This window comes from Pezoporus wallicus, unplaced genomic scaffold, assembly GCF_028554395.1.
Source record: "Pezoporus wallicus isolate ANWC-B61680 ecotype Strahan unplaced genomic scaffold, APGP_CSIRO_Pwel_v1 contig_2492, whole genome shotgun sequence".
NCBI classification, from domain to species: Eukaryota; Metazoa; Chordata; class Aves; order Psittaciformes; family Psittacidae; genus Pezoporus; species Pezoporus wallicus.
The window spans coordinates 1,574,316-1,591,457 of record NW_026637796.1 but is presented as its reverse complement, the minus strand read 5'-3'; the positions used below and the strand labels follow the sequence as shown (position 1 = coordinate 1,591,457).

The window sequence follows — 17,142 nt, the reverse complement described above, 5'->3', positions numbered from 1 at the left end:
TGCTAAAACATACACTGAAGCTCTCCATGTTTAACTAAGTTTAAATACTAAGCTATTTGTCACTTCATGGTGAATGGCTCTCTCTCTTTCTTCCTGCGGTGGTCCTCCACTTCATAAGCAACAAAACAGTCACTGGAACAGGGACTTGAATCTGACTCTTCCACACCAGTTTCTAACTCCTCATCATAAGTCAACACCTCAGCACCTCTCCTTGGCTTAATGTATATCCAGTTTCTTTATGCAAAACTTAATTCAGAGAGCTGTAAAACTCACCGTACACTGTAACAGTCTGCTGGTGGTTGCCAGCTCCTAAAATACAGAAGCACCAGCTGCAAGTACAATAGGGAGCTGGAGGTAAACTCCTGACCTCCCAGTCAGAGCCTTTGCCACTGGGTGATCAGACTTTGGTCAATTCTGTCTTGTGCAAAGTATCATCTAAGTACCTTTACTAGCCCACTCCCTTGGCACCCCCATGCTGTTAACTGAGACCACCAAGCAGCTTGTGTTACCAGGAGATGGAGGACCACTAGAAAAAACAAATGCAATGCTGGAACAACACTAGCAGAAAAATACGGTTTGAGGGAGCTAGGGGGGGAAGCTGAAGAAACAGATTTTATGAGGATTTCAGTAGTGCCCTAAGATTCAGTGCAATGTTCCAACAGTTTTCTGTTGGATTTAACGTTTCGTTACAGCTGATGGTTAAAACAGAGACCTTGTTGTGAAGGTATAAAATAAGGTTTTTGAAGGCAATGATTGCTCAGTTTGCAGGCTGGTGCTGTGTTCGTTCCTTCCATAGATGGCACTGTAACTTTCCAAATGCTTTGCTTCCTGCCCACAATATTTCTGAGGCTATCAGCATTATGCCATCTCAAAAAAGCACACTGAAGGTAAAAAGCCCTTGAAACCATCAGTAACACTGAGCTGCATTTCAAATCGCAAGTGTGATTTCTGGTCTCAAGAGCATTATAGCATTACACAGCATCTGATACAAAAGCACCCTGGTTTAATATCCAGCCTCTGTGGATGGCAAATATCATGACCTTGGGGTGGAAGGTAAGAGGAGACTAAACATATAGTGGTGTGCCCTTACATGCTGAACCAGCTTATGAGGGGGTGGAGGGACACCACACAGGCAGATGTGGTATCTTTATATTTAATACCCCTTGACAGATTTTTCTTCAGCAAATTTCTTCAACTGCTTTTGCACCAATACTTTAAACATCCATAGCAAACCAGATGGTCCTGGTTGAAACATAACTTCTTTTTTCCAGAGCGAACATAAATCCAAATGCATTGTAAGATATTTGAAGCGATTAATGTGCAAATGATTATTATTACTAGCAGAAGCTAACTAAAAACAACTGCTTACACATGACAAGTCATACATGGTTTCCTTCGTTCTCTTTGCACATAATTTCTTCATGACAAGGGCTCTTCTATCTTAACATTGCCATGTATCAATGGCACAGTAAGCATCCTTAGTGCTCAGCAGTAGTTTAGCAAACATTATTCTCAGTAACACCAGAGCAAATATGCCAGTTCACTTAATACTGCTTGTAACCATAAAACATTTATAAAAATATAATTAAATGAAAACACCCCCATACAAAGACTTGTTAGTTCATCAGGTTTAGGAGTATTTAATTTATCCAGGAATATCAATATATTACCTTGATTCACAGAGTCAAAACCCTTTGCGAAATCCACGTGGACAGCTCAGCAGCATGGCTTCTCCTCAGGGTGCAGAGCGCCCATTACAGCGCAATGGTCTTTGTAAGCCTTGCAGCTAGAGAGCTGCCACAGCATCAATACCAAGGCATGCCTGAAAGCAAAGTAACAAGTAGTTATATCTGACCCACGACAGAAAACACACTGTTCCTTTCTAAACTGTAACGAAAGGTGTATTTCTACATAAATGCAACTGTTTCAATCATGCCCCAAAACTTTTATGTTTTCTTTCAATAACATATATATATAAAGTTTGAAAAGCAATATTATTCTGTTTCCAATCCTAGGTGAAACTTTAGCTGCACGTGTAATTTTAAGATAAACTGTCATTATGTACCTTCCTTTCTGACAGCATTCCTGCTGTTATCACCCACAACTAGTAACTTGCAAATATCTGTGAAAAATCCTAATCCCTTTATCTGTCAGAAATTACAGCAGTATCCTTCAAAAGTAAATACACAGATAGTAGAATGTACACAATGGCTGAGCCACATTTATGATTACGATTACGAAGAAACAGGCCACAGTTTATACCTGATAAGCACAACGTATTTATTCTGTGGAGAACAAAGATTTATTACGTGTTTAAGTGTTCATTTCCTTATTTTTGTACATGTTTTCTGTAAAGGATTTATTAACTGTGTCATGGTCACTTGAGAAATGGGTTTGGAAAGTCAGTCCTAACTTTCACAATCACTCACCATGTTATAAACTAAGGATATCTGTTGATGTAAACATCTCCCTCCAGACTTTTGAATGGTGTTTCTGTAAGAAGAAATCAGTCAGAGGATGTTTTCTATATTATCACAAGCTTTCGAATGCAGAATGTTCCAATAAAGTCTTTTCAATTCAGGCACTGAGTGCCAGAAGTTTAAGGGAGAAATAAGAAGCAGATCCTGGATGTTAGGATGTGCTCGCGCCACTGTATCACGTCCTCCCTGGGCTGGGCTGCAGAAACCTCATCTCTCTTTCCTCCCTGTGTTTCAGTCTTGAGAACTGAAAAATACAAATCTATTCAGAAAGTCTACATGCTCTTCCCAAGGTCATGACAGGGGTGCAGAAGAATTAGTAAAAAACCAAACCAGGTCCATATCCTACATATTGAAAAGCAGATTCCCTCCCTAAGAAATCCTTCTTACCTGCCTGAGGGCTGAGGAATTTCTTGACATCTTATTCTTTCCCCTGCATTGCTCCTGGAGGCCCCAGCACTTTCAAAGCCTCAGAAAACAAGAGCCACACAGCTTCTGCAATAAAGCAGCCGTACAAACCAGGAGTTTTAATGGAGGATATGCGCAGCTCTTGTACTTCTCCACAGCACAGCATCTCCAGTATGCACATACATGCGCCACAAGTTTGCAGCTGGGTTCTCCTACACTGTGAGTGCTTTCTGCTGCTTCCATGCTCTGTACTCAACTCTTACACAGTGTTTCAGCAGCTGAAGAAATTAACTGCTCTAGAAAGTGGAAGGGAAGACTGTAGCAACCTAGTGATGCCAGGACATACAGACAGGTTGCCACAGTTTTTGCTTTGAAGAACCACTTTTTCTCTAGATGTCATGCTCCCTATACATGAGGCTTCATTTTCCTTGTTGAGGTACCCTGCCCCTCCCCCCCCCCGGCTTAGATCATGAATACTTGAGTGATGTATCAATATCAGCTACCTTAAGTTACCAAGGAAACAATCTCATGTTATAAGAGCTCCCACAGCTGATAGCTTAGTCACTCTGTGCTGCTGGACAATCTTCCACTCTGTCGAACCACTTACATGACCTCCCTTACTCACTGGGATGAAGATCCCATAGATCTTGATCACCAACAAGATTTGAGGTCTTGATTCCCCAGTTTCACAGATGCTGACCAGTCTCACAAGGTGTTCCAGAGACTGATCATCGCTTCCTGCACCTATAGTGGTCTATAAAGAGAAGGATTTGCAATGAAGCTTGATTGAAATGTCAAAAAGTAGTGCACAGACACATGTTCGGCATGTTCTAAACCAGCCCAGAAAACTGATTAAAATACTTATTTCCAGAGAAGCATCGCTCCGCAAATTGTCTAAAGTTAACTGGAGACCCCTTGTCCCTTAGAAAAGGTTGATGCTGAACTGAAGTTTGCTGAACAATGAATTACTCTAGTGTTCCCTGTGCTGTCTGACCTTAGCTTAGAGCTATGACTTCTAAAATGTTTTCTCAATGTTAGTACTCCAATCTCTCAGAGGCATACCAACATCTTGATCTTTTGCTGCTCTACTACCACACTAAGCAAACATGGTGTCAGTGGTGTCTTAGGACTGGAATTTTTTAATGCATAGATGGGACTTAGGTGCTTGATCCCATTATTTTTTTATGAGATTTGAGTATCTAACTCCTTTAACATCCTATGAAAATCCCTACCCAGTTTACCAGGCACGGGTCATCCATTCAGTGAGGACACATTCAATGAATATTATATTTCAAGAAGAAAAAACACTTGGTAAACACAGCCCTTTTCAAAAACCAATGATTAATGGAAAAACGTAGATGTGCTCCAAAATGCTGGCTTGCATGAGCTACAGGCAGGACAGTTCTGCAGCAGATGGGTTGCCTGCCCTTTCCTCTGACTATATCAGGAGTTCTGTGATGGGCAGTCCCATCAGTGGCCAAAATGTGCCAGAGAATGAGTCAACAGGTGTTGGCAACCATTTCAGTAACATGGATTATCAACTCCCAGAAAGTATTTTCCTTTCTCTTGAGTGATCAGTTGAGGTTTTTTTGACCTTTGGGCTTCTTTTGGAGGCCCACAGAGGAGCACTGGGGCCTCTAAACTGGGAAAAACTCCAGACACTTTTGCTGGCCAGACAGAAAGACATAATTAAAAAAGCAATAATATGAGAAAGTTATGAAAATAAATTTAAAGGGATTTTTTCCCCCCCCCTATTTTGCTATTTTAAGGGCCATGCTCATGAACTTTTTTGGCTGTATGCTCAAAAGCAGTGATTTCTTGGCAATCTCATTAATTCCACTTTGTATGGGTGGGCAGCTCTCATATAATAAATCATTTAGCAGTTCAGACAGTGATTCAACAAAGTGTAATACCCTTCTCTTTCCAGTTTGTCAACATGGACCATGGTCAGACAGACAGACCACACTGAGTCCTCAAGCAGGCTGGGAGAGAGCCAGCTGCTTCAAAATGTGCTCCTAGGTACTTGGGCTTGAGCAAATAAGCCCAGCTTGTTAAGTCACAGTCAGTGGTATAGTAATGGAGTTACTGGTTTGGAGTTGGCTCATATCTGACCAGCTGGGAGCAGAATGAACTTACGTCTGGTTTGAAAGAGCAAAGTTCAAAGCTTATGTGAGCCCTTCCAGCCCTGAGAGGTGTGGAAGACCCTGTTGGACTCCCACTCTTACAGGATAAGGCCTAGTTCAGAAAAGTTCCCAGGGGTTTCAGTGAAGTCAGGTTTGATCCCCAAGAGGTCCAGAGGACAGCAGAGGAAGTAATCCCCTGGGAGCACTGAAAGCTTATAGGAAGGTCGAATAAATACTCATTGTACTGCTTGTTTCTTTGATATCTAAATGTCACACACATATTATGAAGTATTGTGCATCTTTGGTCACACTTAGATTTACATTTTCCACCATCAGTAGCTCTGGTGAATGAGCTTTCAGCTGGTATGTGTATGTAAATGGTGAAATAATAGTGCTAAGACGTATCAGCCTGCTGGTACCTGCAGTTGTTATCTGGAGAGATGTCCACAGCTCCTCTTAATGTGAAGTAGTAATTTAGGTGGGGTTGCAAATAATACTCCATCCTTTGAAATGGTGGTGGAACAAAAAAAAAACATAATAGCCTTCATTTTGATTTTGGACTGATTGCAGATTTTGACAGCCCGATTCTTCTGCATATGTGACCATCCATGTCTGGATGGCATGGTGGATGCTGTCTGTCCCTTAAGTGGTGCCTGTCGTGGCTTTAAAGAGTGTCCCGTTTGCAAGGATTGTCAGACCACAGGAGATCACTGAGTAAGAGAGCCTGCCTTCAGGGATAAACTCACATGCACCTTATACTACACTGCTTTCTTTTGCTCCCAGTTGAACACAGTCCTCTGCTAAATATTGCCCTTCAGAAATTCAATACATAGGAGATAAAAACCCAAACAAATATTCTTATGTCATAGAACTAAATTACAATGTTGCTAAATAAGATATATTGTTGTCCTGCTGCATGAAGTCAGTCTTTTCTTACTTATTTTTTATCGTGTTTTCTGCCCCTGCTTCTCTTTTTTCCATTCTGTTTTTCACTTTCAGCTGCCTATTTCCTTATCTTGAGTAAATGAAGTATTCCAATTCTCTGTGAATGAGCTAATACCCCAAACAAATTTGGATTAAGCCCAGTGTTAATTTCAGATACAGGTTTTCCCTTTTGATCTGCTCCACAGGGATAGTTACTAAGAAAAGTAAAGGGAAGATATTGCTCTCCCGTTCTTTCTGGATGATGCAAGTCACTGCTAAAATTAAAGGCTGAAAATGATGTGGCTTTTCCCAGATCTCTCAAACTTTCACAAGCAGCTACCTAGCAAGTAGCTGTTCTAACACTGGTGAGAGGGTTTTTGCTATTCCTTTTGCATATTTGACAAAAAGAGCATGTTTGGTGAACTGCATGGTTATGTCACCACAGAATTTGTTATACACCAAGAAAACAAGTATCAGAACCTAGGAATTTACTTTGAAAGCTAGGACTTGGTTTCCAAATCACCTCTTTTTCCACATACAGTTTTTGATTTTCATCCCATTTGACATCAGTTTGGCAAAAGTTTTTAACTGCCTTCTTTGCATCCTGTCTCATACATAACAGCCCCTCGCTTCCCTGGAACAGCACAGTTCTGTAGCACTGGTTTGAAGACAGGGCTTGCTGCATTGGCCTGCAGACTGATGAACAACCTGCTCTGGCTGCTCATCTTTTCATGTACTCAGTGTAGACAGACTCAGCTGCTGAACTTGCAGCTGGCATGGGCTCTCTGAGCATGTTGGCTGGCTTAAAAGAGCCCCATCTTAGGTGATGGCACTACAAAAGAAGTGTTGAGGAACATCTCCCCTAAGGTACTAAAACCCCTCTACTATGCCCCTCACTGGGAAAAGATTGAGTAACTCTGTGAGCTTGAAATTTACTCAGGATAGTGAAGTCGGGTAAGATGTATGCTGGGTGGGTGACAGTGGGGGAAAATGCTGCATTTAAATGAGCAGAGTGAAAAATCAGCTGGAGGGCTATTGTAAGTACATACTGGAAGGGGAGATTCCTGCTCCAGATCAAACTGTGTTTTGAAGAACACACTTCCACTTCCAGTTAATAAAGTAGATCATAGGTAAGTAGCCAGAAAGCAAACTCAAAAGAAAACTGGAAGGGAAATAATTGTTTTGCTCTTCTGTGCTGCTTCCGGCTCAGCAGAGAAGTGAAGGCTGTTTGTTGTTTTTGCATTAAAGAAACAGGGCGTCTCACTGCAGGTACACAAATGTACGAGCATCAGCTCCCCACGAACATGCTTTTGTTTTAATGGGCTAAAAAGATCCTTGATAACAACTGTTGAAAGCCTGATTGTCCTGCCACATCCTTTTCCCAACTTGACCTATCCAGAGAGCAGAACTATGCAGCTTTGGGAGCAGAGAGCTGACTGAGAGACCCACACTTTCCTTCAAAGTCCTCTTTCAGTTGCTGGTTTGCATGAGTTGTCATTTTCCTTTTGTAACATGGTATGCATTCTAAGCAGGCTCTAGAAAGCACATGTACAGACCTGGACCTTTGCTGTGCCTGGTAGCTACCAACACAGAATGAAAGGATGCTCCCTGGCCTGACAAGTTCACTGGTTTTCTGATCAGGTCTACTCTTTACCCTGGTACCTCATTATTTCTGGTTGTTTCACTTCCCTTTCACCACTCCTCCACTTTTTTTCATACAGTTGCTCTTCAATCAACCCAGTTTATGTCTTTTTAACCTTTTGTAACTTGGTACCACTTATTTATGATATTTCTCCTTTCACTGGCCTTCTTTCCTTCTGCTTCTCTTTCCCAGTGGTTTTCATGGTTTATACTTGACGTGTTGTCCCTCCTCCTACAACAGGAAGGGAGAAGTACCGGAGACTGAAGAGACAGAGAATGGGGCTGAAAGACAGGAGACTATGGCAGGCTGGGACAAAGCAAAGCAGGCTGGTGGAGGAAAAAAGGATGGTAATTAAAGAGGCTTCTAGATATAGGAATTTCCTACACTGGAGGAAAGACAGGTCTTGATGAGAACAATATAGAGAAGGAAGGAAGTGGCTGTTTGGGTGAGAGAATTGACCGTGGCTGCGGATGAAAGGAGAAGCTGAGCCAAGCTCTGTGCAATCAGCAGAGCTATCCATCTGGGATCTGAAGGTCTCCAGGAGAGGCAGAACCTAGTGTCAAAGTCAGAATGGAGGGCCTGGCAAGGAAAACCCCACACCTAAAACATAGCCGCAGTCACACCACAGAGATACTGATCAGGGATTTATTACACAGGGAACAGAGAGGATGGTAAAGACCCCCAAAATTATGCTTTGTAAATAATGTTGAATATTTACAGACATTTATGCACACAATCTCTTATTCTGAATTGCCTACAGTCTGATTCATTAGGCTTATAGCTAGCTAAATAGCAGCATGTGTAGTAGTATATCTGGGATATACTGATCTGGGACAGTCAACAGCTTTTAAGATCTGAACATTTAATTAAATGCAAACAGAGGTAAATTGGAAAATGTCAAATGGTTCTCATCTATGAATATAGATCTCATCACATGAATATTAGATGTACTAGCTTTCAAAAATCAACATAAAACTCGAAGGTAAAGAAAAACTGCTTCTCACTCTCCCAGGACTGGGTGAGAAGGCATAATACTGCTTTTCTCCAAGGAAAGAGCAAATTCAGATGATTCATCCACTCTTGTAATTTTCAGAATGACAGAGAACATCGATGCCAAGCCTGGCAATATGTTGCTGAGTGAGTGGTAGCAGAAAGAAGGTGACGGTGACAGAAGACAGCATGGCTGGGATAAACAAACAGGTGCTGTCAGCCAAATGCTGAACACAGTAAATGCATCACAGCAGATGCCCTGGTTAAATAAAATGTGAAGTCACAGCATTTGTTCGAGTGATTGAAAAAAATCAACACGCTCTCATGATTAGTTTCATTGCTTTTTCATGAGAATTAAAAATAACCAAAGCTCTGCTGTTACTTTATTTTAGCTTGTAAGTTTTTAAGATATATATTAAAAATCATCTTCAATAGGAACAGTCTTCCTTTGAGTCATTTTTCAGAATTAGGATTTTTCTCTCTCTTGCTTCTGAGTTGGTATCTTTACCAGCCTGCTCTCAAAGACAGGCTGCATGTCACTGAGAGTTGGCCTGTCTTTGAATCTAGTTTCATCAAGGAAGAAAATGGTAAACTTCTGGTAAAGATCTCTTCCACCACACTCCTCTGCCTTGATGGATGCTGCTGTAAGGGTTCTTCTCATCTGCTTGCTCAGCTCACCTCTCACTTCACCCTTTCACACATGACAATCTGTGCAAGTGCACAACCTGCCTTCAGTAGTCAGTAAAAAATCTCCACTCTCCAGCAGGATTAATACCTATTGAGAGGTATTAACAGTGGCGATGTTTTAAGCCAGAGCTGTCCAACTCCCACACCATCATCAGGCAGCCACGTTGCTCTTTGCAACAGTGTGAGTCCCACGGTAGCTCTGAGCAGCTCTGAAATAATCTGGAGGTTATACAGAGCTGTGCTGGTGTGCTTACCCCTGTTTTATACTCTGGAGAATGGAGGAATTCCAAGCAGAATTTTTACAGTAAATACCATACAGCCTCAAATTCTCTGTGTGATATTCAGTGGTTTGTTAAAGGGACAAAAAGGACAAGCGAACCAGTGAAATGTAGAAAAGTCCTTAGGCAAACAACAGAAAAGATATTTAGCCAGAACAGCCTGCTTGTGGCTCAGCTCAGATTTCTCCAATATCTGGCTCAGGATTGAGCAACATCCCCAGCTATGAACATTATGGTCTGGGGGGAAAAGAAGATCTGCTCAGAGAATATCAGCCAGGACTGACAGATTGTGGAGGAGATAAGGAGGCAGAAAAGCCCTGGTGCTAGCAGGATAACTTCACTTCTTAACCAGCCCAAGGTCCTTGCTGGTTTAACGCACATTTATAAAAGGTCACACAGAAAAGATTGATAAGCCAGGTAAGATATAATAGAAATAGAGGATCCTCAGGTGTTTCACCCATTTGCTCTTTGAGCAGTACTTTTTTGGTAAAAGTAATGTTTTCCAAAAGGAGGGTGCCTTTGTTACTGGAGGATCTGCTTTGAAGGGAAAGATTTATTGTCAGGTTAGTGCAAGCAGAAAAAGGAGTAAGACCACAAAGATGCCATGTAGGAGTAGTTTTGCTCAGAGCTTGAACACTAGACCTGTTCTTCAGGGATACACATGATAGTGGCAGGGACTGTCCGGGACACAGCTTCCTTGATGCAAGCTGCTCATTGCTGCTGTGGGATAAGATCAGGCCTCCCATGATACCAGTCAGGCCTTACTAAACCCCTGCTCCTGCTGTTCAAGAGGCTTAAAGATTTTAGGTGTTCTCTTGAAGACAAAAAGGAACAGGAGAGTTCCTCTTCCCAGCAGAGAAAACTAAACTGAGTAGAAGACCAAACTAGTTAACACAAGCTGAACCCCCACTCTACCTGAAACTGTATCTTCCTAAAAGCCTCTATTTGTCTTTTTGTGCACAGCAGCAGGGAGATCCCTGATAACCAGACAAGACCCCCTTTCTCTACTTCTACCTATGGTACCTATAGCCACCATATTGCACATTTTTCCACAACTGCTTTACATGCGGACAGGCACAGTCTGCTTTTGGGAAGAGTGACTGTACCTGGACACAGATAAGCAGCTTGGCACTGATACCTGCACCTCCATCTAATAAGTATGGATGCAAGTTTGTTTCAGATGCCAAGGACCGCCCAGATGTGAGCTTGAGCTTTACTGGAAAGAAAACCAGAGAAGCTAAACTGAAGCATTTGTTTTTAAACAAGAGAGTTTTGCAAAGATCTACAAGAAAAATTCTGTTGCTTTGTTGCTGTTACAAGTGTCATTGCTACGTTTCTAGTAAGGAGCAGCAGAGTGACCTCAGGAAAACCTTGCTGGAGTTTCCGAGGTGCTTTTTTTCGCATATTGCCACTATACCAGTTGCCAGGGTGGCTGTAATAGGGAAAGGAAAATGACTAAAACCCCTGTGACTGGTATTGAAGGGACTTAGAGCAAACCCTGAAACTCCCCAGGCAGATGGTGGTTTTAAAAAAAAGTAAATAAGGCAGGCTGGGCTGATGCTAGAAGTGCGTTTCCATGGTAACAGGGAGGTAGAGATGCTGCCTCGTACTTGACAGAATGGGAAGCAGAGTCAGGATTAGGATTAGGAAAGAAGTGGCCAGATTCCTGCTGCTATTCAGGGTGTCTTTTACTCTCCTAAATACACGACAGGGCTCTTTAAAGACTGTACTAACTCTTTATCTGCATCTCTGTGTAGATCTAATAAATTTTAAAAGTTGTGTATGCTTGAAAGTAAGGGTGTGCATAGGAATATGTGTGAGAGTGTGCATAAGAACAGTGATCCATGAAAACTGACTGTATAAATAAGAAATGAATGTCCACCTCTCAGCTTCAGACAAGGAACATGGTGGTCTCTGTCTTGAAGGGATTTTCTATGTGGTGTGGTGCTTATCCCATTCTAGCTCTTCTAGTTCTCTGAGAGGCAATGCTGAGATCACCAGACAGCAAGATCATACATTCAATGTTGTACAGTAAAAATAATAAAATAGAGGATAATGATTTTAATGATTTTAAATTGTCAGTCTTCAACTGCCCTGGGAGAAGAAATCTAATTGATGTCTGATACACACTGGTGATACTTAAATATTATAAGAATCAGTTTGTGTTAGCACAAGTATTTCAAAATACACTTACTATTTTTTTGTAAATGTCTGAGATTAGGTTACCATTCATCAAGGTTTTTTTAGTTGCAGTTCTCAGAAAAATCCCTACAAACCTTATCTCCTGTTTTTAGGCCTGCTGTTACTGCAGCAAATTTGAAACAATAAACAAAGAGCAAAACAAAAGGTAGAGAACAATAAAGACAAAATCCTAGAATGGAAACAGAGTTAAACACATGTGGGTTTGGGATATATTTATATTTCAAAATTGGCATTTTTTTCTTTGACTAATTTATAACAATAAACAAGATTAAAAATCCCAACTTTTGAACTGAGGTGAATTCAGACCTAAATAAAGGGAATTTTGTTAAATAGATCCTGGAGTTTGCTTCATCAAAATTTGTTGACAACTATCACAATCTGAAAACATGGCCAGTGACGACTCTTCTCAAAAAACCCTTCGTAGCAGGGGTTTGCATACCTACTTTTCTAACACAGAGATCTTTCTACGCTTGCATAAATACACACAAATGACTTTGGCTCATCTTTCCAACACTCATAAATGGACATTTTAGGGGGTTTAGGCTTAAAAGGCCTTGTGAAAAAATTTTCTTTCCTGTTTCTAGAAACTTCTACACTTAACCTTAGGCCAAAGAGCATCTCTTTGAGCTAAGACTGCTCACACAATGCAAGCTAGGCCTGCAGGTCTCTGCGGGACAGTTTGTTTTCTCCTCTGCATAAACAGAAAACCCGAGTATCACACAGGGTATTTTTTAAGCACACCTTGATGCCTGCTTCACTTCCTAAAGGTGAAAATTCCAGGAGGCACTGGAATAGGTTGCCCAGGGAGGCTGTGAATGCTCCATCCCTGGCAGTGTTCAAGACCAGGTTGGACGAAGCCTTGGGTGAGATGGTTTAAGTGTGAGGTGTCCCTGCCCACGGCAGGGGGGTTGGAACTAGATGATCTTAACGTCCTTTCCAACCCTAACGATTCTATGATTCTATGGTTCTAAGATCGCTGTCAGGCTCCGTGCTTGCCCTCACCTGTCTTTGTCCTTGCCAGGCCGCTCTCGAGCCTCCGCCACACAACGAGATGCCTACAGATGCTGGACGCCGGGGCGGGAGGCCCCCAGTCCCAGGGATGTGTGTGAGAATCTGGGCGGGGGAGCAGGGCACTTTCCCGCCTCGGGGCCGGAGGTTCTCAGGTGCTTCGTGCGGCGACATCAATTAACCAGGTGCTTAATGAAACAGCCGCAACCGGCAGCTTGCCGCTTGCATGGGTGGCTCGGTGCCCTCTAGCCGCTCCGGGGAGGGACAGATTGGTGTCGTCGTCCCCCCGCCTCTAGCCGGGGGTGCTGTGCCATCCCCCCGGTCGCAGCGCCGCCTGCGATGCGATGCTGGCGGCGGGGAGGCGACGGCGCGGGCATTTGCATGGGCTGAAGGCAAAGCGGCTTCGCCTGCCTGCTTTATTTTTAGCCGGCAGCTCAGGGCAGCGCAGCTCCGCTCCGCCGGCGGGGCGGGCGGGGCGGCAGCCGAGGGAGGACCGAGCCGGCAGGGCGGGCGGACGGGCACCGGCAGAGAGAGGTTACCGCAGGGAGCCGCAGCCAGCTGGGCTGCAGAGCGCCGCCGGCCCCCGCCCCGGCGGCTGCGAGGCAGGGAAAGACAGGCAGCGGCCTCCGGCGTCTTCGCTGCGGCCGCCGCTCCGGCTCACCTCGGGCTCTCTGCTCCCCCGCCGCAGCCGCGGCGCGCCGGGGCCCTGCAGATGGCCAGTCCTGGAGTGGAGCTGGGAGAGGTTCAGCCTCCTCTTGATCCTCCTCAGCCCGAGCTGGCCTTCACCGAGGCTCAGAAGTGGATCGAGGTAAGACCGCGGGATGGCCGGCGACAGGGATACCCCGCGACACCACCCGGTGCCCTTCCCTGCCCGCCTTATCACGGAGACTGAGCATTTTATTCCATGTCGAGCACCGTCCCGCTCCCCCCCCCGCCTTTGCTCGCTGCGGGGAAGAGGTAGGGGACGCTTGAGCCGCGGTTCAGCGCCAGCGCAAGATACGCGCTTTTGGGTGAGCCCCTACCACCTTCCCCCGGCGCATCTCTTCCAAACTTAATCTCCTAATCGCATTTCCCTTCTGCGCCCCTGGGGTTGGGATGGATGAACAGAGCGGCTGTAAACAGGAGCCACGCAGGTGCGCAGAGCTGCGGAGCGGGCCTCACTAGTCCCGTAGCGCGGCTCCCAGCCGGGGTCGGAGAGGGCCCCCCTCCTTGCTGGGGATCCCCCGGCCCCGCGCCCTTCCAGCTTCCCTGGCCCGCAGGGGATGCCCGCGGCCGCGCAGCTACCGCTCCGCAGTGCGCGAAGAGGCGGTCGGTGGGGGAGGAACCACGTCCCGCGGGGAGCACCCCCTGCAGCCGCTTCTCCCATCGCTCGGCCGAGCCAAGAAGAGACACCCGGCCTCGCTCTGGAGGCAGGGCAAAAACCCAGACCTGCTTGCTGTTTGCTCGTGCGCAAAACGCAAAGACAGGCAGGTGGCAGGTGACATTTAATAGGAAAATATTTTGGCATGTAACAATAGACACACTTTAAATAGCTCTTCATCTGATTGCTGGGTCAGAACACGCATGAAGGTGGTATAAACCCAGATACCAGGGTAACAGCTCCCTTTCAGCTGTGGGCTTTGAGTTTAATCTGCAGCTTTTAGTAAGCCTCAGTGGATTCTGTTTTCTGACAGCAGTTAGGCAAATTATTGCTAAAATTGCTGTGCCTTTAAGATTCCCTGAAGCCTTGGGAATTTCAGAACTGTAATAGTTCACTGCAGTATCAGCTGGAAAGGTAATGCTGTGTAATGCTTCGGGGAATTGGCACTGACACAGTGAACTTGCTGGTATGGGACGAGGGATGTATAAGCAGTAAGAAATGTGAAAAGAAGGGCTTTTGTGCCAAGGAAAGGTGAGTATGCAGTCTGGAAGAGGGAAAGGGAAGTGCGTATAAACTCCGGTTGTCTTGTGAAGATGAATGTGGTGCTTCCTATATCTCCTTCTTTGCAATAGAGGTCCAAGAGAGTGGCACGTGACCCCATCATATGTATGGTACATGAAATACCTTGTGACATGAGTTCTGCTGACTGCTAATGAAGCCAAGAACTCAATGGTGAAGCAGTTCTCTAGGTAGTGAAGCTGCCAGCAACCACTCCAGGCCTGATAACAATTAATGGGGTGTAAGTCTTCCTGTGTAAGAGCAGAAACTTGTGGGTCAGTTGGAAATTCCCCTCCTGGGCAGTGTATGCTGCAGTTTGCTGTGACTGGAGGTCTTATGTCAGTTCCTGTGTGACCCAGGGTCTGGTGAGCAGAGCAGAAGGGCTCTCCAGCCCTTGTGTCCTCCATGCAGGCCCAGGGGGCCCATGCGTACAAAGGGAGCTGCCTGTATCTTCTTGTGCTCCCTCCTCTCTTTTTTAATCTGCTTGATACATGAATGATAAAGCTGTAACTATTGCCACTGCCCTCTTGCCTGAGGCAGTGTGTCAGAAGCCTGGAGTGACATGGCTGTGGTGTGAGAGGGAAGCGTCTGCCTTTCCAGCAGTGCCCAGAGCTGATGCTTCTACTGAGAGAAAGGAGGAAGAAGCTGCCAGTGAAGCAAATGTGACTTAATTTGCCTAACACATTGTATTTCCTTTTAATCCCAGTTTGGCTTAAGCCCTGGAGCATGAGGGTTATTATCTCTTCCAAAAATCAGGTCACCATTCACTGTTCTAAATCTGGATGATTTGGACTGAATTATACCGAGCTTGACATTAGTCCAAAGTTACTGAAAAGCAATGTCAATCTTAAAAAGAAATAAAATATAAAAATCGAGAAATGTTATAGGTGTCAACATTCAGTGTGCCAAGCCCTGCTAATTTGGGTGAAAACCAGAAATGGGGGTCATGCTGTGTCTGGCTACTAGACCTATCTGCTTCTGCTGGCTCTGTCATTGTCTCTCACCAGTTTATTCTTTCGTCTAGAGACAGCAAATGTCCACTGTATTGTGTCTTCCAGCTCACTTCTGACTGTTTAAAATGGCATCTCAAACAAAAATAAAAGAAACCAGGGCTGGTGTATCTCCCTAGGATGGAGAGAACAGGCTAGTGAGGATGTTAGTGGTGTGAGACAGTTTCAAACCTGTCTTGGGCTGTAAAATGTTGCCACACAAGGAAATTAAAGTAGGAATGGACAGATTGAAAACTGAGCTTGCTGTGCATTTTACTGCTAACAATTAAGTTGTGTGACTTGCTAGTTTGATTCTCATCTGGTTTGAATCCTCACATGAGCACTGTCACCATCGTGTAGTGCTGACAGGAATGAACCATGTGGTCTGCAGTGCATTTCTTCTCTAGTGGGACTGGAAAGGGAGGCTGTCCTCTTTTTACACATGGGGAGCCAAAACATGAAGTGGCTGAACCTATAAATCTGCAAAGATGGAGGTACTTCCCTTCTTCTGGTCCAGAGGTTTTAGAGATCTTGTCTTTACTCCTTGGGTCTGTGACCTTTTATCAGATCAGGTCTTCTGGGTGCCAGAAGTCTTATTTTTCCTCTGCCAGCATTAGTTTCATCTCGATGCTGCAGGATAGGAGAGTCCTAAGTTGTGCTGAAGTTTGGGTGGATCCCTATAATAATCCTCTGTGTCTCCCTGGAGCTCTGAACCAGCAGCACTAATGTGTTCACCTGAGCAGGGAAAAGGGGTGGTCAGAGCTCTGACTCTTACTGCCAAGGCTGCTTATACATTTAGCACTCTATGTTTTGTAAGACAGTATTTCAAGCAGTGATAGATTTGGTGTCATCTGTATGTTGCAGAAGGTGAGATTTTTGGAATTCTGTGGACTTTTCGCTTTGATCACCAGTCATTTTGGGTAGAAAAACAGAGGTCAGCCTTGTTTAATTTTACATAAATATCAACCGTACATCCCTCTGTGTAACAGTAAACCAGTGGTGGCATTTTAGTTTAGCTTGGCATGTTCTACTTAAGTGAAGAATGCCCTCTTAATGATAAAATGAACCATATTAGTTGCACTCAGAGGAATTAAAATAAAGGCACCGAACAAAAAAAAAAGCCCCTATGAGAGAGCTACATCAGTCTGCATTATTAAAGGTGTGGTATTTCATTTCAGTTAAGGCATCTCAGTTTCACTGAAAGAATATATCAGCCTTGTAAAGTGTAGTGGGTTACAACAGCAAAATAACAAATCTAATTTAAACTAATGGCCTGTAATCTTAAAATGTCAAGGTTCCCTGTATATGTGTTTAAATTAGAATAACTGATGGCTGAAAGAACATCTGTATAAACATTTATTCTTGCTGTAAAGATTCATAAGAGGGTAGTACAGTAATAAAGTCACATTTAGTACTAGTGTAACTCCTAAGGGTATTGTTATCTCCTCATCACACCTCCTAGCCGTGCCTCATTAATATGCTCTCTCCTCATTGTT

The 17,142-nt window shown here is 44.1% G+C and overlaps 1 protein-coding gene across 4 annotated transcripts in view; it reads left to right on the top strand.

Annotated features, from left to right (window-relative positions):
• The first annotated feature begins 13,416 nt into the window (after nt 1-13,416).
• The window catches only part of LIMCH1 (LIM and calponin homology domains 1), a 179,288-nt gene continuing 175,562 nt past the window's right edge, over nt 13,417-17,142 (top strand). For 2 of the 4 annotated variants that reach the window (XM_057407514.1, XM_057407512.1), the window contains exon 1: nt 13,418-13,547. In XM_057407514.1, coding sequence (XP_057263497.1) covers nt 13,452-13,547 — 96 coding nt within the window. In that variant the 5' untranslated portion in view covers nt 13,418-13,451. Of the gene's footprint in view, nt 13,548-17,142 lie in introns of all 4 variants that reach the window. The other 2 variants (XM_057407513.1, XM_057407516.1) reach the window with 2 other exon arrangements.